Source organism: Vipera ursinii, assembly GCF_947247035.1.
Source record: "Vipera ursinii genome assembly, chromosome: Z".
Classification (NCBI taxonomy): Eukaryota; Metazoa; Chordata; class Lepidosauria; order Squamata; family Viperidae; genus Vipera; species Vipera ursinii.
Window position 1 is genome coordinate 122,528,330 of NC_139517.1, and position 24,259 is coordinate 122,552,588.

General features: G+C 44.9%; 1 protein-coding gene across 1 annotated transcript; it reads right to left on the reverse strand.

Moving 5' to 3' along the window:
* Nucleotides 1-5,970: 5,970 nt before the first annotated feature.
* On the reverse strand, nucleotides 5,971-22,127 carry LOC310650222 (uncharacterized protein C9orf152; the record flags this gene model as incomplete). Its single annotated transcript, XM_083379055.1, is given in 3 exon segments — nucleotides 5,971-6,455; nucleotides 21,655-21,708; nucleotides 21,711-22,127. Coding segments are annotated over 3 exon segments (711 nt in total). The 5' UTR covers nucleotides 21,883-22,127.
* Between the last annotated feature and the right edge of the window lie 2,132 nt (nucleotides 22,128-24,259).

Sequence of the window (24,259 nt, forward strand, 5' to 3'; positions counted from 1 at the left end):
CAAATAGGGGAGCGGACAGCCAATCGCCGAGCTTCGCTCCTTAGAGGGCCCACCCTGCTCGCTCTCTCTCCGCCGCACGCCTGGCACCACCCCCCTCTACAGAGGGCAGGGCGGCGACCCGGCGGCGGCTCGGATCGGATTTGCACAGCACTGCAGTGAGAGAGTGAGTGAGTGAGCCAGGCAGGGGCAGAGAGCTGCGAGTGTGAGCGCCCCCCCCGATGTTGCGCCCGGTGCGGCCGGCCCCCCCTGCACCCCCCACGCTACGCCACTGTGGACCTTGGAGGTCATCTAGTCTAACCCCCTGCTAAGGCATGAAACCCTATACCACTTCAGACAAATGGCTGTCCAGTCTCTTCTTAAAAACCTCCAGTGTTGGAGCATTCACCACTTCTGGAGGCAGGTTTTTCCACTGGTTAATTGTCCTCACTGTCAGGAAATTTCTCCTTAGTTCTAGGTTGCTTCTCTCCTTGATTAGTTTCCATCCGTTGCTTCTTGTCCTGCCTTCAGGTGCTTTGGAAAAGAGATTGACTCCCTCTTCTTTGGGGCAGCCCCTGAGATACTGGAACACTGCTATCATGTCACCCCTCACCCTTCTCTTCATTAAACTACACATACCCAATTCCAGCAACCGTTCCCTATATGTTTTAGCCTCCAGTCCCCCAATCATCTTTGTTGCTCTTCTCTGTACTCTTTCTAGAGTCTCGACATCTTTTTTACATCGTGGTGACCAAAACTGGATGCAGTATTCCAGGTGTGGCCTTACCAAGGCATTGTAAAGTGGTATTAAAACTTTCTGTTTGTTTGTTTGTTTGGAGTCTGGCTTGTTCCTGGGGATATGGGGTTCTCCTTGCTATTTGATCCTGGCAAGAATTTGCAGCTCTTCCAGATTTCCCTTTGAAGTCTCTTGGGTCCTCTTCCTCTTCCATCCTCTTTTGTGTTCCCTTTAATGCACGGGTCTCCAAACTTGGCCCTTTTATGACTTGTGGACTTCAACTCCCAGAATTCCTGGCTGAGGAATTCTGGGAGTTGAAGTCCACAAGTCATAAAAGGGCCAAGTCTGAAGACCCCTGCCTTAATACTTCCCCCAGGCTTCCCGACCTAGCCAGTTTTTGGTTAGGTCCATCCTCCTCTTTCATTGCCTCCCTAAAATCAGTCTATGCTCACTAATTGTCATCTCAAGGGAGTCATCATTGCGGTTGGTTCAGAACGGACTGGGTCTTGCGGTAAGCAACAATGTGTACTTTAGTAGATATAGTAACTTAGCAGGAATAGAGAAGTGCTCTATCACTGACTTTTTTTTTTCCAGCTTCCACTGCAATCTGACATCTGACATCTAAAGAGATGCTACCTGTTGCTTTTTTTTTCTCTTTCTTTTCAGATCAGTTGGATGCTGGTATTCCTTGCAATACAGATAGTCCTTGACTTACGACTGTAATGGGGTCTGGAATTTCTGTTGTAAGTCAAGATGGTCATAGATCAAGTCAGGCATGTGACCAACCTATCTTACAATCTTTTTTGCAAGGTTGATAAGTGAATGCCACATAATAAAACAAACAATGTGATTAAGAAAGTCAATGTATTCGGAAGGCTGCGACTCACTATACAGATAATCTTCGACACATTGAATCCAAAATTTCAATTGCTAAGCAACATAGTTGTTAAGTGAGTTTTGCCCCATTTTACGACCTTTCTTGATACAGTTGTTAAGTGAATTATTACAGTTAAGTTAGTAACATGATTGTTAAGTGAATCGAATGTCCCCACATCTCAAAAAGTGAGCACACTGCAACTGTTATAAATATAAGCCAGTTGCCACGCATCCTGAATTTTGATCACATGGCCAGGGGTATGCTGCAATGCTCATAAGTGTGAAAACAGTCATAAGTTAGTTTTTCAGTGCCACTGTAACTTGGAATGGTCACTAAATTAATGGTTGTAAATCAGCTACCAGTAATGATGTTGGTTGCTGATGCAGTCATGTGACTGTGGGGTAAGGATGGGCAATCATTGGAATTCTGGAATTGGATCATAAGTTCCTTTTGTGTGGCTGTTTGCTAAGCAACCAATCATTAAGTAAGGACTACCTATCTTACCCCTATCATGATAAACTGGGATTTCTATAGATTATGCATGCAAACAAACCCAACAAAGGATCTGGATACAATGTAAAATTTTATTCCTAATTTATCTTATTTGCAAAATAATATATGTATGAATGAAAGAAATCATATCATGATACATAGATAAAAAGTTATATATCATAGTTGTTAGTCTTATTCAGGGATTCAAAAAGGTACTCTTTTCTGACTTGCAAATGAGAATTTAATGTGGAAAAAGTAAATCTGGAATATAAAATATTTGTTGTGTTTAATGAGAGCAGAAAGATCATTTCAAGGTTTATCAGTTGATTTTGGAGTGTATATCCTGAAAAAAGGATACACTGAATTCAAGAATTCTCTTTGTTAATTTCTAGAGGTGATATCACAAATTGACAATTCAGACAGATATTTAAAATTCCTCTTGCTTTGCATCTGTTGAGAAATAAGATCTACTAAAGTTAATTAGACTCATTTTTAGCTAAGAATACATATGATTGCCTTTTCTGCGTACAGATCTATATTTAGATCAGTTGAGCTACAATTAATAATTTTAGAAAGGCTGATATTTGGCATAGATGTTTTTGTGGCTATCTATCCCAGTGGGAAGAGTATACTGCTTCCTAAAGATAATTCTTTGAAAGGAAAGACTAACTGTTATTTCACTTAATCTTTTTTAAAAATGCATTTCATCTATTCTTGAAAGGAATGAAGGGGTATTTAGGGAATATTTGGAATAAACCTCCAAACCCTCTTCTTTTTAAATGAAGAAATAAACTATCGAACTGGATCAAATACAGGTAGTTCTTGACTTACAATCACAACCCAACACAATTTCCCTTGCTAAGCAAGGCAGTTGTTAAGGGACTTGCAACCAATGTTATGACCTTTTTGCCACAGTCATTAAGTGAATCACTGCAGTTGTTAAGTGATTCATATGGCTATTAAGTGAATCTGGCTACTCAGAGGACTTTGGTTGTCTGAAGCTCGCTGGGAAGGTCACAGATGACATTCACATAAGCCTTGGGACACTGCAACCATCCTAAGTACAGATGAGCACCTAAATTTTGATCACGTGACTGGGAGGGGATGCTGTGACAGCTGTAAGTACAAGGACTTGTTGTGAGTCACTTTTTCCCCCCCTGTGGTATCGTAACTTTGAACTGTTGCTAAATGAGTGGCTGTAAGTTAAGGACTATCTGCCTCTGTACAGTTAATAACCTTTGATAGGACAGAGTGAAAATAAAATAAATATCCATGGGGCGATTTTTTCTTCTTCACAGTGAATCTTCAAAACACATGTTTATGCTAGTCTAGAGTGTTATTCACTATTTAACTCGTTTTTTGCATCTGTCTTTACACAAAGGGGGGAAAAAAGTCCAACCTACCCAAACCAGTGCCATAAAAAACAGAATAGAAAGGCAAGTTAAGATAGGCAAGAAAATGGTAACTGAGCACCTGTCCAGCCTAGACGAGTTCAAATCACCAGGACCAGATGGATTACACCCCAAGGTTCTCAAGGAACTGGCAGACGTGATCTCAGAACCACTGAACTATATTTTTCAAAGATCCTGGAGCACTGGGGAACTACCAGAGTACTGGAAGAGAGCTGATGTAGTTCCCATCTTCAAAAAAGGGAAAAAAATAGATCCAGGAAACTACAGACCTATCAGCCTGACCTCAATACCTGGGAAAATTCTGGAAAAGATAATCAAACAACAAATCAGCGAACACCTTGATGCGAACAAAGTCATCACTAAAAGCCAACATGGGTTTGTCAAAAACAAATCATGCCAGACAAATCTTATTGTATTCTTTGACCAAGTAACAAAACTAGTGGACCAGAGGAATGCTGTAGATATAATTTACTTGGACTTCAGTAAGGCATTTGATAAAGTAGATCACAACCTACTACTTGATAAGATAGAAAAATGTGGGTTAGATAGCATCACCACCAGATGGATTTGTAGCTGGCTGACAGGCCGTACTCAGCGTGTGGTCCTCAATGGAACCGCATCTACATGGAAGGAAGTGTGTAGTGGGGTGCCCCAGGGCTCTGTTCTGGGCCCAGTGCTCTTCAACATCTTCATCAACGATTTGGATGAGGGGATAGATGGGGAACTCATCAAATTTGCAGACAACACCAAGCTGGCAGGAATAGCCAATACTCCAGAAGATAGGCTTAAAATACAGGAGGATCTGGACAGACTCGAACACTGGGCACTATCTAACAAAATGAAATTCAATTGTGAAAAAGTAAGGTTCTACATTTAGGCAGGAAAAATCAAATGGTATAGTATAGGTGGTACCTTGCTCAATAGTAGTAACTGTGAGAGAGATCTCGGAGTCCTAGTGCACAATCACTTCAATATGAGCCAGCAGTGTGCTGCAGCTACTAAAAAAGCCAACACAGTGCTAGGCTGCATTAACAGAGGGATAGAATCAAGATCACGTGAAGTACTAATACCACTTTACAATGCCTTGGTAAGGCCACACCTGGAATACTGCATCCAGTTTTGGTCACCGTGATGTAAAAAAGATGTCGAGACTCTAGAAAGAGTACAGAGAAGAGCAACAAAGGTGATTAGGGGGCTGGAGGCTAAAACATATAGGGAACGGTTGCTGGAATTGGGTATGTCTAGTTTAACGAAGAGAAGGGTGGGGGTGACATGATAGCAGTGTTCCAATATCTCAGGGGCTGCCACAGAGAAGAGGGAGCCAAGCTATTCTCCAAAGCACCTGAAAGCAGGACAAAGAAGCAATGGATGGAAACTAGTCAAGGAGAGAAGTAACCTAGAACTAAGGAGAAACCTCCTGACAGTTAGAACAATTAACCAGTGGAACAACCTGCCTCCAGAGGTGGTGAATGCTCCAACACTGGAAGTTTTTAAGAAGAGACTGGAAAGCCATTTGTTTGAAATGGTATAGGGTTTCCTGCCTTAGCAGGGGGTTGGACTAGATGACCTCCAAGGTCCCTTCCAACTTATTATTATTCTTAGAAAATACATTTTTAAGAAAATATAGCTAAGAGATTGACATTAAAATACACAGAGCGCATCCAAGCTTTGGGTTTCAGGCTGGAGCAATAGAATTCACTCATTTTCAATCTGGGAGGGAAATTCTAATGGTAGATACCTCTGCACATCTCCCACAATGTGACCAGTAATTTCCTTATTGCATTTCCCTCCCATTTTTGCTCCATAGAATTGAGAGGAGAAGATTCCCTTTTCTTCCAATGAAGAATATTGGGCAGGCTGACCTTAAAAAGAAAATTGCTTGAGAAGCAAAAATAATTTCAAAAGTGTAGAAATAGCTGCAATTGTACATAGGCAACTTTAAGACTTGTGGACTTCAATTCCCAAAATTCCCCAGGCAGCCAAGATCGGTCACCTTTGTTCTACATAATCCTTCCTTGGAATGGCATACATACTCCTAGAGCAGGTATGTCAAATTCGCGACATCACATGACGTCGCGTGACGTATCGTGACTTTTTTCCCATGGGTGCGGTTTCGGGATGATGCGTCCGACCCGTGGGCCGGCAGTTTGACATGCCTGTTCTAGAGCAATGATTCCCAATCTTTGCCACTTTAAGAGAGATGGACTTCAGTTCCCAGAATGGGTGGGGAGGAATTCTGGGAGTTGAAGTCCACCCCTCTTAAAGTAGCCAAAGTTGAGAAACACTGTCTTACAGAAACATTAATTCAAAACAGTATATGTGGGTCCATTCAGTTCTCATGTTCACAAGAACAGAAATGCTACCTATATATTTCAGGCAAATTATACCAGTGCATGAGGCAAAAAGAAGCTTGTTGTATCTACCGGAAAACTTTAGCTGTGGTAATAGTCCTACCACTGTCTTCTGTGGTAGACTTCTCATTGGGAGACATATAACCCAAGTTTCTTTGCAGTTTCGGAAACCTTGGGATTTTTCTTCCGAGGGAAAGGGTAATAAGATAGCTTACTAGATTCTGGTTTTGAAGCTGAGATGTTGAGGCTGGAGTAAGTCCAAATGGAAGTTACTGATGTCCGAGCCGAGCTGGAACTGACCATCTCTTCAAGAGAGCATGCATTTTCCTCTTTGATGGAGAATGCAATGGCCGGTTCAGTATCATCTAATGACTCTTCTTTGCAAGACCATGTGCTACGTCCCGTCTGGTTTTGGATGCTATCGTAAGGCTGTTCCTGGGGATGTGCCAGGCGGTGGATACCAAGATGTATCTGCCACGGGGAACTGTCTTGTCCATTTCTGTGGCAGGGCAAACCCACTTTGAATTCTCTTCCTTTCAGTGCTTTCCTCATGCTCTTATTAATTAAAACATCACTGATCATGCATTTCCTGGGAATGGCCCCTTTCCCACCTGTGAAGAAGATAATTCAATTTTAAAAGGATGGAAAGAAAGGAGAAATCTTACTTTCTGGTAATGCATTATAAAAGTATTTCTCAACCTCAGTGAGTTTATGATGTGTGGACTTCAACTCCCAGAATTCCCCAGCCAGAATAGGAGTTGGGAGTTGAAGTCCACATGTCTTAAACTCATTGAGGTTGAGGAACACTGCATGATAGCCCTAAATCTGATATGACCAATTTGTGAACGTAGGAAAACATGCTACACGTTCCAGAATTAAGGGTCTCAGTGTCTACATACCACAGGTGATGATGCCATATTTTGAAAAGAAGCTTAGAACAAAGTGCAGGTAATCCTTGACTTATAACCATTCCTTTAATGAACATTTAAAATTATGACATTGCTGAAAAAAACAACTTGCAATCGGTTCTCACACTTAAAAAAGGTAAAGGTAAAGGTTCCCCCGCACATGCGTGCTAGTCGTTTCCGACTCTAGGGGCCGGTGCTCATCTCCGTTTCATAGCCGAAGAGCCAGCGCTTGTCCGAGGACGTCTCCGTGGTCATGTGGCTGGCATGACTAGACGCCAAAGGCGCACGGAACGCTGTTACCTTCCCACCGTAGTGGTCCCTATTTTTCTACTTGCATTTTTACATGCTTTCAAACTGCTAGGTGGGCAGAAGCTGGGACGAGTAACAGGCGCTCACTCTGCTACGCGGCACTCGGGATTCGACCCGCCAAACTGCCGACCTTCCGATCGACAAGTTCAGCGTCCTAACCCACTGAGCCACCGCGTCCCTTCCTTCTCACACTTAGGACCATTTCAATGTCTGCAGGACCATGAGATCAAGATTCATGTGCTTGACAACCAGCATGGATTACAGGGGTTGCAGCATCCTGAGGTAAATTTGATCACCATCTGAACCTCCATAGCTGGCTTTGGAAAAGCAAAGTCAATGGGCAAAGCCAGATTCACTTAATGACTGTGGCAAAATAGGTCATAAAATTGGGCATGACTCACTTAATAATCACATCATCAGCATGTGTGCACCGTTGTAAATTTTAGATGACGGTTAGAAACAGACATACATCTTTCTTAGAGACTTAACCATGTACATCACAGTACAATCCTTTTTGATAAACTTTATTTTTTGAGCACTTCCTCAGGAGAACTAATATAGTCTTTTGTACCCAAATACAGAGAGTTCTCGTTGTGACCCTAATTGGGACAGGCAACTTCATTGTTAAGCAAAGTGGTCACTAAGTGAAACCACATCTGGGCTTATGATCTTATTTCAGCTTCTCTTTGCTTTACATACCTGTGAAGTTTGTGAATGCAAGGATTGGTTGAAAAGTTACTCTTTCATCACCATCATAGTTAGGAACAGTCGCTAAATGAGACAGTCACTAAACAAGAACTGGTTGTAGCTATTATTATAGTTCTGAATGAAAAAAAACACCACAATTTTTCATTTAGAAGTAATGAAAGGAGGCCCAGATATAGTTTATTGACTCAAACCAATCAACCAGATTTAGTTCATACATCTTTTTCATAATCCTGTTTACTTTGAAGTCATATTTGTTCAACACCTGGTAAAAGATGTTGACACTTTTTTATGGGAAACTTATTTCCTAGATGTCTATTGTCCCTGTTTCATCCGGTAAGATGGACAGTCAAACAATTAATCCTTTAATTGTTAAAAAAGAGGAATGCCTTTAGGTTTTCTACTTTAAGTACTCTTGAAGTGGCCCTATTGTCCATCTGCACACATTTTCTCATTTACTTCTGTTTTTCCCCCCAAGATGACAACATTCCATAATTTATTTCTTTTCAATCACTAGGTCAGCCCCCTTGCATGTCTGTAAGAGATGTGTAGAGAAAAGGCATTAGGAATGATTTCCCTCCAAATCAGTTGGTTCCTGTTGTATCTTGGGGTGCAAACATTTAGGTTTTCTACTAGCCTTTGGGTGAGAAACCCAATCTGTTGCCTAGCCAGGAATCTTTTAGACCTTTCCTATCTTGTATCTAGGGACGTGGTGGCTCAGTGGGTTAGGACGCTAAGCTTGTCGATCAGATGGTCGGCGGGTCGAATCCCAAGTGCCACGTAACAGAGTGAGCGCCTGTTACTCATCCCAGCTTCTGCCAACCTAGCAGTTCGAAAGCACGTAAAAATGCAAGTAGAAAAACAGGGACCACTACGGTGGGAAGGTAACAGCGTTCCATGCACCTTTGGCATCTAGTCAATGCTGGCCACATGATCACGGAGACGTCCTCGGACAAGCGCTGGCTCTTTGGCTTTGAAATGGAGATGAGCATCGGTCCCTAGAGTCAGAAATGACTAGCACGCACCTGCGGGGGAAGCTTTACCTTTTTTATCTTGTATCTGGAGTGCAGCATGTTTTAGTTCAATAAGGCAACACTCCCAGTCAGTGTGGTAATAGGCAGTTCTCAACTTATGACAGAATTGATCCTGGAATTACGGTCGTAATTCGTGACAGTTGTTAAGTAGGTCATCATCTAAGCGTGCCCACATTTATGAACTTTTTTATGGCAGTCATTAAGTGAATGCCACAGTCACTAAGCAAACACCACATTGTTAAGCCAATGTGGCAAACATTAAGCAAACCCATTTTAGCCAATAGGACTTTTTGCTGGAAATTGGAAGTAAATGCCAGTTTCCCCCACAAAAGTTGTGTTCATTTGACTGTGGGACACTGCAGACAGACGTAAAATACAGGGTGGATGCAAAGCACCCAAAATGCAGTCATACGACCGTCTGTGGTGGTGTTGGCCGTCATAACTTTGAAACTGCTTCATGGGGAAGCAATTGTAATTTTTAATGATCTAAGTGACTGATAGTAGATCGAGAACTACCTGTAGTTTCCTGGTATCTTCCATGCCTTGCTAGTTCCTGATACTTAGGGCATCTTCTTGCCTTGATGGCTCTTTTGGAACAAAACTCTTTAACTCCAGTTCAACACAAGCCCATAAAACAAAGCTACTAAAATACATTGAGTATTTTCAGCTTCGTTCGTATGACCACTTGCTCACCCACTTGCCCGCAGCTCCCACAAGATTTAGAAGAACTACAGGTAGTCCTTGACTTGCAACAGTTTGTTTAGCGACGGTTCAAAGTTACACTGGCACTGAAAAATGCGACTTATGGCCATTTTTCACAGTTACGACCTTTGCAGCATCCCCATGATCATGTGATCAAAATTCAGATGCTTGGCAACTGGCTCATACTTATGGCTGTTGCTTCTTCCCCAAGGTCATGTGATCACCTTTTGTTACTTTCTCACAAGCCAAAGTCAACGGAGAAGCCAGGTTCACTTAAGGACAATGTTACTAAGTTATCAACTGCAAGTGATTCATTTAAACAACCGTGGCAAGAAATGTGTCATAAAATGGGGCAAAACTCACTTAACAACATAAATTTTGGGCTGAATTGTGGTTGTAGGTTGAGGACTACCTGTACTAATTTATTTTCTCTGGTCTTGTGGTTACTATTTTTTTTGTCATGAACGAAAATTATCCTTAGTTTTGCCAGACCTAGACAGCAGCAGCAGCAGTGAATGTCTCCGGAACTGATTCACCCAGATTTTCTAGAACAGGGGTGTCAAACTCAATTTCATTGAGGGCCACATCAGCATTGTGGTTGCACTCAGGGGGCCGGGTGGGTGTGGCCTGGGTGGGCGTGGCCTACTGGGTGGGTGTGGCTAGAGTGCGTATGGCCTACTGGGTGGGCGTGGCCAGCTCTACCTCGTTCGCATCAAGGGTGCCTATGGGGGCCTGGGCAGGAGTGGGACAGATCTGAGGGTCTCTGGCAGAAGGAGGGTCTCTGGGCCAGGGCCAAGGCAGTGGGGGCCGTTCCCTCACTGTTTCCAGGATGGCTTCATGGGCCACGTGAAACCACTTCGCGGGCCGCATCCGGCCCCCGGGCCTTGCGTTTGACATGTCTGTTCTAGAATATCCTTCCAGTGTTAGTAGAAACCCATACTATCCATCAACCACTTGGTGTCATGCTTGGTAAAGCACACTGCCTTCCCTCTTGACCTGCCATTATTAGATTTTTGCTTTCCCCAAAATTTAATTTAATTTAATTTAATTTATTGAGATTTCTATACCGCCCTTCTCCCAAAGGGACTCAGGGCGGTTCACAGGGCATAAATATAAATGACAATACAAAAATTAAAAGACAATTAAATCAATGCCCAAGTTAAAACAAGAATAATAAAACAAGCCTATAAAAATACCCATGTACCCCCATCAGGCCAGACAAGTTGTGGTTCCCCTTTGGTCTCCTTTAAAAAGGTGATTTTAATCTTTTATTACAAAATTGGCAAGCTAGTCCGTTCCTGGGTTGATTTTAAAGAACTGGCCTTTGCCAGGAAAAGGAACAATAAAATACTTGTTCAAAACGTCCGTTGCTGCTGCTGTTGCTGCTGTTAAAAACTGTTTGTTCTGTTTGTTTGATCTGCAGGATCTGTTCTTAACAGGACAATTATCAATATTACTTTTGACGTTAAAGGTCAAGAGAGCTTGCCTATAGACCTTTTGAAGGACTTCCTTGCATCAAACAAATCAACTAGAGTAAAGAAGAATATTGGATATGTCTAGTTTAACAAAGAGAAGGACGAGGGGGGACATGATAGCAGTGTTGTTCCAATATCTCAGGGGCTGCCCCAAACAAGAGGGAGTCAAGCTATTCTCTATAGCGCCTGAAAGCAGGACAAGAAGCAACGGATGGAAACTAGTCAAGGAGAGAAGCAACCTAGAACTAAGGAGAAACTTCCTGACAGTGAGAACAATTAACCAGTGGAACAACCTGCCTCCAGAAGTGGTGAATGCTCCAACACTGGACGTTAATTGGGGTACAAACCTCAGTGAGGGACGCGGTGGCTCAGTGGGTTAGGACGCTGAGCTTGTCGATCAGAAGGTCGGCAGTTTGGCGGGTCAAATCCCGAGTGCCGCGTAGCAGAGTGAGCACCTGTTACTCGTCCCACCTTCTGTCAACCTAGCAGTTCGAAAGCACGTAAAAATGCAAGTAGAAAAATAGAGACCACTACGGTGGGAAGGTAACAGCGTTCCGTGCGCCTTTGGCGTCTAGTCATGCCGGCCACATGACCACGGAGACGTCCTCGGACAAGCGCTGGCTCTTCGGCTTTCAAATGGAGATGAGCACCGGCCCCTAGAGTCAGAAACAACTAGCACGCATGTGTGGGGGAACCTTTACCTTTACCTTTTTAAAGCAAACCTCACTCCCTTTTAAAACTGATGATGTTGCTTTGCTGGGTAATAAAACGTTTGCAAGAAAACAACAAAGCTCAGAGAGCACCAAGGTCCCTACAAAACGACTCAAATTAGCCTTTCAAGTTTTCTGGAAGCTCCACTCCATCTTGAAGGAACCCAAGGGCAGTTAAGCATGTGGAAGGGCCCTTATCCTCACTCTCTTCATCGGATCTCGCCCATTTAAACTGGGGCAAAGAAACAGGAGGAGAAGTAGGGCTCCCCACTTGGCATTCTCCAGATGTGCTATAAGTCCAAAAGTTGCAATCCCAACATTTCAGAAGAGTGTGCCAAATTGGAACAAGCCTGCTTTGGAATCAGTGTACCCCATTAACACTGGGACAGGAAGGAGACGCTGTTTCCATTAATCAGGTAGACAGAGAAACACAAAGGGCCATTAATGGGGAACACAGTGGAAGATGCGTGGATGCTAAGCCAGGCTGAAAGGGAGGAACCAAAGTTAAGACAGGTTTTTTTTTAAGGTGTCCATTGGAAGGGATAATTCTCCCTTTCCTTTCATCAGTTTTTCCTTTGGCATAGGAGTTGGCCATTAGTACAACAGATTCCTAAATAGAAAGTTGAGAAAGTGCATGATGACATAAGCTGATAAGCAGTAATCCAAATGCAACACAATCCTTTCCAGGCTCAAGGTTGACTCAGCCTTCCATCCTTCCCAGGTAGGTAAAATGAGGACCCAGATTGTTGGGGGCAATTAAGCTGACTTTGTAATAATGCCGCTTGGTGTGTGTGTGTGAAAGCCCTAATAAGCAGGCATATACATAGAATGAAGGCTACTGCTAAGCTTGTAAGCCGCCCTGAGTCTTCGGAGAAGGGCGGGATATAAATGGAATAAAAAAAAAAAAAATAAAAATATATTAAAATCCAGGATCCGCATTATTTTGTTCAGTTTCCACCTGGCTGCTTTTCACTGCAACGTTTAGGAACATTTCAAGGTGAATTTCAGCCTGAAAGAGAGTCATTGCAACAACTTCTCCTAACCTGTTGTGCTCTAGATGTCTTGGGAATCCATCTCCCATAATGCTGGCAAGGAGTTGTAGGAATTGGAGTCCTGGCACATCTGGACAGTGTTAGGTGTTATGTATGCAGGCATCTGCATAGCAACAGCCATCAGGGGGCGTGGCCTGGACAGTTTTGGCGGGAAACCTAGGGCCAACCCCATTGGCTGTTAGCTTACCTGGCCAGGTATATAAGGAGCCCAGGTAGCCCTCATTCCTCAGTTCACTTCCCCTTCCAATAAAGAGCTGAACTCACACACCGGCTGGCGTCTCTCTTGCGTCGGACCCACTACACAATAGTGGCGACGAGGGTGGGATTGCTGCTGACCAAGAGATGAAGTCACTGGGGAAACGCTCCGCGAGCTGAGGGGAAAGGCATTTTTCCTTCTTCCCCCCACGACCGCCAGCCGAACCGGCAACCTCAAGCGCCACATCCACAACCAACTGCCGCCATGGCTAGAGCCGGACAACCCCACGAATTCGAGACCCGCCGCCCCGAAACCTGGACCCGTTACCTGGCTCACGTTGAACTGTACAAGCGGTTCAATCAGATATCGGAGGACGGTGCAAAGGCGGCTGCCCTGCTCTGCCCTGGGGGACCAGCGCTACTGGAAGTCGCCGCGAACCTGTTCCCCCAGGAGGCCATCAACACCGTCGCGTACCGAGACCTCGTGGCCAGGCTCAACGCACATTTCAGGCCCCAGCGCTCCAAGGTGGCCGCACGGTCACAATTCCAGAAAAGGGACCAGTGCCCCGACGAGACCGGCGCCGACTTCCTCGCCGACCTACGGGAAGCTGCCGTCGCTTGCAGGTTCACAAATTTGGAGGAGCGACTACGGGACCAGCTGATTTGCGGCCTACGTGACAGGCGGTTGCAGGAGCGCCTGTTCGAAAGAGAGGAGGTCTCTCTCCAGGAAGCCGAGGACGCCATCCTAGCCCACGAAGCGGTCTGCGGGGCCGTCCAATCCTGCCAGGGAACCCGGCCCGGCAACCAGGCAACCAGCGTCCACCGGCAAGGGGCCACAGAGGAGGACGACCTGAGCATCGACCTCCTCCAGCGGAAGTCGACCCCCGACCAGCGAGCCAGACGCCCAGACAGGCCCAGGCCTCCCAGCAACACTGCCGTTCCCCAGAGGTGTGCAGGGTGTGGTGGGAACCACATGCACAGCCTCTGCAAGTTCCGGTCCACCACGTGCCGGGCCTGCAAGAAAACAGGCCACATAGCCGCCGTCTGCCGTAGCCGCCGCCCCCGAGAGGAGATCCACGAGCTGCAGCCGGAGGAACCGCTGTTTGAAGGTACTGGGGCCCCCACCAAAACAAAAATTGGCTATGTCGAGAGCCGGCTGGCCATTAACCACACGGGTAGCCGCCGGCTGCTCAAACCCAAAATTAGATTAACAATCCATTTGCAAGGTGTCCCTTGCAGCATGGAGCTTGACTCCGGATCAGCGGTCTCAATTATTTCGGACGAGACCCTTAACCACATAATTAGCCGGAGCAAGCAACGGATTAAATTACGGCCTACTAAATTAACCCTGACCGATTTTCAGAATTCGCCGGTCAAGGTGAAGGGGGAGGCCACCATTTCAGTGGGGTTTAAGGGTCGCGAAGGACACCTGGACGTTGTAGTGGTAGAGGGCCGCAGAGCCAGCCTGGTCGGGCTGGACTGGTTTGAGGCCCTGGGAATCTCAGTATCCGGGATCCATCGGATCCAGGGGGACTCCGTTGAGGCCGTTTGCCGGGAGTTCACCGACGTCTTCGACGGGTCATTAGGCAAGTAGACCGGGGCCCCCATATCGTTCAAGCTTAACTCGAACGTCTCCCCCATTAGGGTCCGGCTGCGGCGAGTCCCGTTTGCGCTCAAACACAAAATCGAGCGCGAACTAGACAAGTTGGTGGCCCAGGGAATCTTAGAGCCTGTAGATGGAGGGGAGTGGGAAACCCCCATCGTGACCCCCCCTCAAATCCAATGGGGAAATAAGGATCTGCGCCGACTATAAGTGCTCGGTGAACCGCGCCCTAAACCCGCACGCTTACCCGGTTCCCGCGGTCAGCCACGTTCTCGCGTCCCTCCAAGGCGGCACCATTTTTGCAAGGCTCGATCTTGCACAGGCGTACCAGCAACTCACGGTCACTAGGGAAACAGCTGACATCCAAACCATAGTAACCCATAGGGGGGCGTTCCGGGTGAACAGGTTGCAGTTTGGAGTCAGCGTTGCTCCCGGCATTTTCCAGGAGGTTATGGAAAAGACACTCAAGGGCATTCCAGGAGTCTGCCCCTATTTTGATGACATCCTGATCGCAGGAGCATCAGCAGAGGAACTGGCAGGGAGGCTTAGGGAAGTGCTGGCAAGGCTGCGCACAGCTGGCCTCAAACTCAAAAAGGAAAAATGCAGCATAGGCGTTCCTTCCACAGAATTTTTGGGGTTCAGAGTAGACGCCAGGGGAATCCACCCCACAGAATCCAAGGTGAGGGCCATCAAACTAGCACCCACACCCAAGAACAAAGCAGAGCTTCAGGCATTCCTGGGTCTGCTGAATTTCTACCATACATTCCTCCCACACAAGGCAGCCATCGCTGAACCGCTCCACAGGCTGCTAGACAAACAGGCAACATGGGCCTGGACGGCCACCTATGATCAGAGCTTCAAGGCCTTGAAGGCATTGCTGTCGGACAAGTCCACAGTAACCCATTTCATCGAGTCCAAGCCCATTTGTATCGCCTGCGATGCATCCCCTTATGGTGTGGGCGCTGTCTTAAGCCACCTTGAGCCCAACGGGGCACAAGTCCCCATAGCATACTATTCTAGGACACTGTCTGGAGCAGAAAGAAACTATGCCCAAATAGACAAAGAAGCCCTGGCAATCGTGGCAGGAATCAAGAAATTCCATGATTACTTATATGGCAGGGAGTTCACTGTCTTCACGGACCACAAACCACTCCTGGGCCTGTTCACCACAGACAGGCAAACCCCCCAGATTCTGTCCCCCAGGATGCTCCGGTGGTCCATCTTCCTTGCAGCATACAATTGCAAGCTGGTACACAAGCCAGGGAAGGAGATGGGCCACGCAGACGGTCTAAGTAAGCTCCCCCTAGACACACACGACCCAGACCCAGCACCAGCCACACAGATCCTAGCCCTGCAGGAACTACCCGAGTGCCCAGTTCTTGCCAAGGACATTGCCAGCCACACAGCCACAGACAACATCATGGGCAGGGTGCACTCATGGGTTTGCACAGGGTGGCAGGACAAATCCCCGGGACCAGAGTTTCGGGCCTATTTCATTAGACGCGATGAAATCTCCACACACAAAGGGTGCCTCCTTTGGGGTAGCAGGGTCATCATTCCACCCGCACTACGCGCCAGGGTATTGGACTCCTTACACGAAGGGCACCCGGGGGTGGTCAGGATGAAGGCACTGGCTAGGAGCTACCTCTGGTGGCCCGGGTTGGACAAGGAGGTTGAGGATCGGGTCAAGGCCTGTTATATGTGCCAGAGATCCAGGCCAGAAGTGCCACATGCACCAGTACACCGGTGGGAGGCCACACACACGCCATGGTCCCGCATTCACATTGACTATGCGGGGCCATTCCAGGGTCAACTATTTTTAGTAGTGGTGGACAGTCACTCCAAGTGGTTAGAGGTAGTCCCTGTCCCCAACATGACCTCAGGGAGGACAATCCAGGTGCTCAGAGCTCTCTTTGCCACACACGGCCTCCCCGACGTAATTGTGTCTGATAATGGGCCTCAGTTTACTGCTGCTGATTTCCAGGCGTTCTTGAAGGCGAACTGGATTAAGCACGCCACCTCTGCGCCTTTCCATCCATCTACCAACGGGCAGGCCGAACGGATGGTAAGGACGACCAAAGACGCACTCCGGCGCATCATCAGCGGGGACTGGCACCACAGACTGGCCAAATTTTTACTAGCCCAACACACAACACCATGCGTGGCTACCGGCAAGAGCCCAGCAGAACTGCGATGGGGATGGCGCCTCATCACCAAGCTGGACCGCCTACACCCAGACCGGGTAGCAGCCGAAACCGGTAGGGCAACATCACCATCATCACCATCATCACCATCACCACCAGCATCACTAGCATCACCATTGCCATCATCACCCACACACAGGGTCCTCAACCTGGGGGACCTGGTCTGGGCAAGGAACTATGGGGCTGGACATCCTTGGGTTCTGGGGACAGTGGTCGGAAAAACAGGACCCCTTTCGTACATTGTAGGGGTGGAGGGGGACAGACGCATAAGGCGACACATTGATCAGCTCAGAGGAAGAGTCCCTGAGCACGTCACACATGCCCCTGAGCACGTCACACACGTCCCTGAACTCAACGCACACGATCAACAGGAGGACCACACTCCAGGAGGGGTCAACCCAGCTGAGGACGTCACAGGGCAGGGACCAGAGGAGGAGGACTTCCTGATGCCGGCTCCTTGCAGCCCTGCACAAAGGCCTCAGGAACCCACGGTCCAAGCCCAGGGGCCAAGCACACCCAGACGATCCACCCGTCCACACAGGACACCAGCCTACCTGTCGGACTATGTGTGCAAGTGACCCTCACACAAGGACACCACTGTTTTTTTATATATATACTCATAGTTATAGTAGTTGCATGTTGTTTTGTTATGTGGGTCTTCTCGAAGGGGGTAGGGGTGTTATGTTTGCAGGCATCTGCATAGCAACAGCCATCAGGGGGCGTGGCCTGGACAGTTTCGGTGGGAAACCTAGGGCCAACCCCATTGGCTGTTAGCTTACCTGGCCAGGTATATAAGGAGGCCAGGTAGCCCTCATTCCTCAGTTCACTTCCCCTTCCAATAAAGAGCTGAACTCACACACCGGCTGGCGTCTCTCTTGCGTCGGACCCACTACACAATATTAGGAATCTGCATTGAAGCATTTCCCATTTTCTTCAGTACCCTTTGAAAACATTTATAGGTGATCCTCAATCACAGTTAGGGCCAGAATTTCTGTTGCTGGTTATTAAGGGATTTGCACCTGATTTTATGAACTTCTTTGCCACAGTTGTTAAGTGAATCACACAGTTGTTAAGTCAATCCACCTTCCCCCATTGACTTTGTCAGAAAGTGGCTGGAAAACTTGGGAATGGCCATCGCAGGGACCTGGGATTTTGTAACCATTGTAAATACGTACTAGTTTGCCAGAGCTCAATTTGGGATCACTTGACTTGCAGGGATGCTGCAATGATCTTCAGTGTGAGGATGGGTGATAATTCACTTTCCTTAGTGCCACTGTAATTTCGAATGGTACCTAAATGAATGGCTGTAAGTTGAGAACTACCTATATATAATAATAATAAAGTGGGAAAGGACTTTGGAGGTCATCTAGTCCAACCCCCTGCTCAGGCAGGAAACCCTATACCATTTCAGACAAATGGCTGTCCAGTCTCTTCTTAAAAACTTCCAGTGTTGGACCATTTACCACTTCTGGAGGCAGGTTGTTCCACTGGTTAATTGTTCTAACTGTCAGGAACTTTCTCCTTAGTTCTAGGTTGCTTCTCTCCTTGGTTAGTTTCCAACCATTGTTTCTTGTCCTGTCCTCTGGTGCTTTGGAGAATAGCTTGACTCCCTCTTCTTAGTGGCAGCCCCTGAGATATTGGAAGACTGCTATCATGTCACCCCTTCTCCTTCTGTTCATTAGACTAGACATTCCCAATTCCAGCAACCATTCCTTATATGTTTTAGCCTGCATATATGTAGCCCTATGGTGTACATTGAAGAATGACAAACTAAGAACTGTGGAATCTTAAAATTTAGGATGTAAATCTAACAAGTGACCCATATAAATACATCAATAAATTAATACATCTGGTCTTCCCTCTTTTTTATTCGTTTTCTCAGAGCACAGCTGAGTCTCCTAACAATGTCTCCAGGCTAAAGACCATGACTTCACTTTTCCTGGGAAGAAGCTGGATTGATACAAGACATCCAAAGATGATTGAAAGATGGACTTAATTCTGTACTATAATAATCCACATCCCCAGTAATGGACAGCTACCTTCACAGATTGAAGGTAGAATCTGGCCAGTTTCATTAATATTGCCATTAATAATAATAAAAAAAGGAATCTACACTGATTTCTCTGGATTGTCCTAGTTTAGTCTACCTTGCTGTCCTCTACAAATGTTCACTTCAATTGGCAAAGATGTCTCAAGCACTACAAAGAGTCCTTGACTTATAGCCATTTGTTTAGTGACCGTTCAAAGTTACAACAGTACTGAAAAATGTGACTTATGATGTTGTGATTCAGGGTCAGCCTGTGGGTTCGGCAGTTGGGTCGGACGACTCAGAGGAGGAGGGGGGTGTTGAAGACCTTGCTGAGGGGGTTGAAGATCTTGCTGATGAGAGCCCTCAGCCAGGCCCCTCCCACCTGGTCACGATGGAGACCCAGCTGTGTGAGCCTGACAACATGGATGAAGATGACCCACAGCTGGCCCTGTTCAAGGATGCCCGACGCAGGAGGCAGTCATTTAGGAGTAAACAGAGGAAAGCAATGGGGCTCCTCGGAAGGAGGCAGAGAGAAGCCACGCCCTGAACTCTATATAAGGGGAATGTGTGGGAGGGCTGGTTTGCTGAAGGCAACTGCTTGAATAGTTCCTGTTTCATAGCTCCTGTTTCATGGTTGGTGTCTGTTTTATGTTAATAAATTTGGCAGGCTTTATTCCAGCCTCTTGCCATTTGTAAAGGGGTTGTCCCTGCCTTTTCTGCAGGGCCGGTAGCAGGCTGGTACAGAACATATGACCATTTTCAAACTTATGACCGTTGCAGCATCCCCATGGCCACGTGATCAGAATTTGCACGCTTGGTAACCGGCATGCATTTATGAAAGTTCCACACAGTCCCAGAGTCATGTGATCACCTACTGCAATCTTCCCAGATGGGAAGCAAAGTCGACCGGGGAAGCAAGCTTTGCTTAAGCACTGCATGATTCACAACTGCAGTGATCCGCTGTACAGCTGTGGCAAAAAAGATACAACTCACTTAAAAACTGCCTTGCTTAGCAACAAAAATGTGGGCTCAATTGCAGTTGTAAATTGAGGATTACCTCTAGCGAGTTCTGCTAAAAAAAACAAAAACGAAACTCGGAGTTCTGCTGTAAGGAACGTGAGCAAACAAGTTAATCTGCAATGATCCAATGTCTTTATTTATTAAATTAGGTGTTCCTGGTCCTGCAAGAGCAAAACTGTTGGCAGGATTTAAAAAAAGAACATTAAGCAACTGTGGGGTGAATGAGAAAATATCCATGGAACGAACAATTCAGAACTGAAGCAAACGAAGGTTTACATACCATGGCATTGTTTAGAAATGATGAAAACCAGTTTGGCATAGAGGTGAAAGAGTTGCACCACATTCCAGGAGACATTGCTTTAGGCAATGGAACCAGGCTGGCAACTTTGGCCTGCCCCTCTCTCTCCCTCAGCCCAATCCACTTCATAAACAGATGCACAGAGACAGGATAAGATTTCTGCATAGAAATCTAAGACAAAGAAGTTGAAAACCACCTCCGGAGAAAGAAAGCGTTGTCAAGCCATTCTGTACAGATAGTCCTTGACTTACAACCATTCATTTAGCAACCATGTGAAGTTACAACAGCACTGAAAAAATTATGACCTGTCCTTGCATTTACAACCTTCACAGCATCCGTGATCAAAATTTGGATGCTTGGCAATTGGCAATTTATGATGGTAACAGGATCACGGGTCACGTGATCGCCATTTGCGGCCTTTGCAGCCAGCTTTTGAGAAGCAAACTCAATAAGCGAAGCCGGATTCACTTAATGACTGCAGGATCAACATAACAACCACAGTGATTCACTTAACAATCGTGCCAAAAAGGTTGCAAAACTGGGTGCAACTCACTTAACAACTATCTTGTTTATCAACAGAAATTGACATATATGGTTATATGTCAAGGATTAGCTGTACTGTTATTTAGAAAACCCCATGGCTGCATTCCTCAAGTCACCAAAAACTGAATTTACCTCAAAAGAAACTTAATGTCCTAAGTATATGGAGGTTTCTACTTTTCAGGTTTTCTGGGACTGTTCTTCAAAGTTTTTAGTTACCATAAATTTGAATTTTTTTTTAATCTAGGTTCAAAAGTCAATGAACATAAGATCTTAATTTTTTTAAGTATCTCAACTTCTAAAAAAAAATCACCTTGAATGTCTACTCCAAAGAACGTTACTGTAATTCAATAAGACAATTGAATCAACCTGTATATTCTGATTACTTCTGTCAACTTAGAATTTTAAAAACATAGAGGAGAAGTTCTAGCTATTTGTCCTTCACCTTTTCTCTTATGCAAAATGAGTTGGGTTCCTAGGAACCATTTAACTGAACACTTTTGGAATTGCAAATCTTGGTATTTTTTCTCATCATGCCAGATTTTTCTTCTTTTTGCTGAGTTCTTTAGTATCCTGCTTGGATTTGGGAGAGTTTAAACCTCCCCCCCTCCAAATCAGTAAATTAAAGCATGATTGAACAAGTATGTCACAGGACTCGCTGGGAAGAAACATTTGTTAACTGTTGCTGACAGCAATATAGAGGGATGTGTATGTTAAACTTCTCCCCGCAGCAGGAAGTAAGTCCTAAGTAACATTGAAAGACATGCTTCTGAATAAACACACATATAGTTAGGGATCCCTTGTCTGTCCTCAAAGGCACCATTGTGAATCTTGTGGCACCTGAAAGACTAACAGATGCACAAGATATGGCCCACTGCACCTGCTAATTTTTATGGTGGCATAAGAAATGTCACCACAAAAATTAATGAAAAGTTGCCTTTTGCAGTGTAAATGCCTTCCTCTTGAAGAACAACATGGAATTTAGGAATGCCCGGTTGTCAAGCTCACTGTTGCTCTAAAACGTACCTGTTTTAAACACAATGATGTGGGTGTGCAGCTTTTGTTTCTCTTTTAAGTAGTGATTTGCTCCTGGAGCCGGTTTACATCCATCTGGCTGGGTGGCCTGGAACTGTCCGTAGCTTGCTGGTTCGATGAATGACTCACTAGAAAAATACCACTCATATATTTATAAGCCTTCACTATCTGTTCCCATAAGAAAGACAAAATCAGACACAAGCAATGTAGGTCCCTCATCCTGGCACCATTGGAAAGACGTTGTGCCTGGGGATCTGGCTGAAGGACCACTGATTTCATTCAGCAGCGGTATGTGCTTTGCTCCAGGTAAAGCAAGTTGCTGAGCACCTGAATGCAGCTTTAAAGACAAAATAGTTTGGCTTGTACTGTTGTTGATTTAAGACAATCTAGGACACGGTGCCAAAATCCTACACGTAGCACAAAAGTTCATCTAACGTAGCCCGGTGAACAAAAAGCTGGGATGCTGGTTGACGTTACAACTGCAGTTTATGCAGAGGCAGTATCCAGTATTGTGTAGTGGGTCCGACGCAAGGAAGAGACGCCAGCCGGTGTGTGAGTTCAGCTCTTTATTGGAAGGGGGAAGTGAACTGGGGAATGAGGGCTACCTGGCCTCCTTATATACCTGGCCAGGTAAGCTAACAGCCAATGGGGTTGGCCCTAGGTTTCCCGCCGAAACTGTCCAGGCCAACGCCCCCTAGTGGCTGTTGCTATGCAGGTGCCTGCATACATAACACCCAGTCTTAACAGAGATTCTTTCTGCCTTCCTTCTTCCATTTTCAGCTCTTTAAGTGATTGATTATATGCCCTCAATTTGATTTCAGCTCCTAGTGACTGCATAGATGGGCTTTTAAAATTATTTATTTCTATTTTGTATTAGTATGGCTGGTTGCACAGAGACCCAGATGTTTAAATTGGATCAGGCATTTTTGTCACCTTTTTGAGTCCTTCCCAGATACTAATATTAAAAGTCTTTTTTTTATTTAAAAAGTTTTACAATACATTTTGACTTTAATCCCCCCTCCCCCACCCCTATCCCTCTCCCCCACTCCCCCCCCCCGACTTCCCAGAGCTAAATACAGGGCATAAAATCAAAAAACAAACATAAACACCCCTATATTATCAACAATAAACTATAAATTCTGTGTCTCTCTAGCTCATATAAAATGAGTACAAACAATATTAATATTACAAATAAAGTAGAAAATAAAAAGAGGAAAACAGAAAAAGATCTTTACTCAAAATAAATTGAGAAAAGAAAAAAAACTTTCACCTGCTATTTGCATTCTCCCACCTTTCTCTAATTTCCAATCAAATTCTCAGTTACGCACCAAAAGCACTTATCTCTATTAATCTTAATAATCTCCAACCAAACTAAACTATAGTCAAAAATAGTTCTTGCATATATCACATCAAATGTCTCACAGTTCCAAATCATCCTTAAGTTCAAATAAAAGTTCAAATAAAAAGAGTATATATATATATAAAAAATTAGGCAATCTCTAAGACAACTTGTTGTTAATTAGGAGTTTACATACCCACTCTTAGTTCAACACATACTTTAAGTCCATAACCCTAATATACTTTTCTAGCAAGCAAATAACATTAATCTTAAATTGTATAAAATATTAAAAAAAAGAAAAAAAACTTTCTTTCTCCTCTATAATAATTTTACTCCATTGACATTCTAATCTAAAAATTTAGTCAGCAATCTTAACGCCCCAAAACTTTTGGAGCACCTCTGTCATGACCCCCAAAACTTCTTTAGACCGCTCTCCTCCTACATCTTCATTGTAATATTAAAAGTCTTGTCACAGGATGTAAGCTGTTCCAAGCAAAACTGCCTTTTGCAATTAACTGATGGTAATTTTGTCGATGCCAATGGTGTTCAAGTAGTGCTTCAGATGTTTTGGGATGGCACTTTAAAGTGCCTATTACTATTGGTACTACTTTTGCTTTCTTTGGAAATATCTTCTATTTGCAGATCTTTATATTTTGGGGTTTTCTCCAGTTTCTTCTATTCTGCTGTCTCCAGGTATGGTCATATCTACTATCCAGACTTTTTTGTCTTATCAACAATTGTTAAATCTGGGGTATTATGATGGTCCATCTGTTTTAAATCTAAAATCACAGAGCACTTTAGCTTCTTCATTTTCCATGACCTTTTGCAGCCCCATTAATTCTTGCTTGCAGGCAAATGGTATTATTATTATTATTATATAAAACTTTTATTCATAAAACATGAAACTCAGTCAACTGAACACTCAGATTGACTGGCGCTAATGGTTGACACGGGTTTCTGCCAGCGTCCTAGTTATCAACCAGGTATCTCATTAAAATGTAAGATGTTCCGAGTAGCGCAGTTTTTTGTAGCTTTGCTGGAGTTATTGCAGGAATCTACAATTTCTTGATGTATTTTGCAAAGTTTTTGGACATAGTTCCCAGTGTCCTGATGACAATGGGTATCGCTGTTATGCGTTTCATCCATAATTGCGCAGTTTCGATGGCCAGGTCATGGTATTTCATAATTTTTTCCAGTTCCTTTTCTTCAACTCTGGCATCTCCTGGTACAGTGATATCAATCAGCTGTATGCTTTGG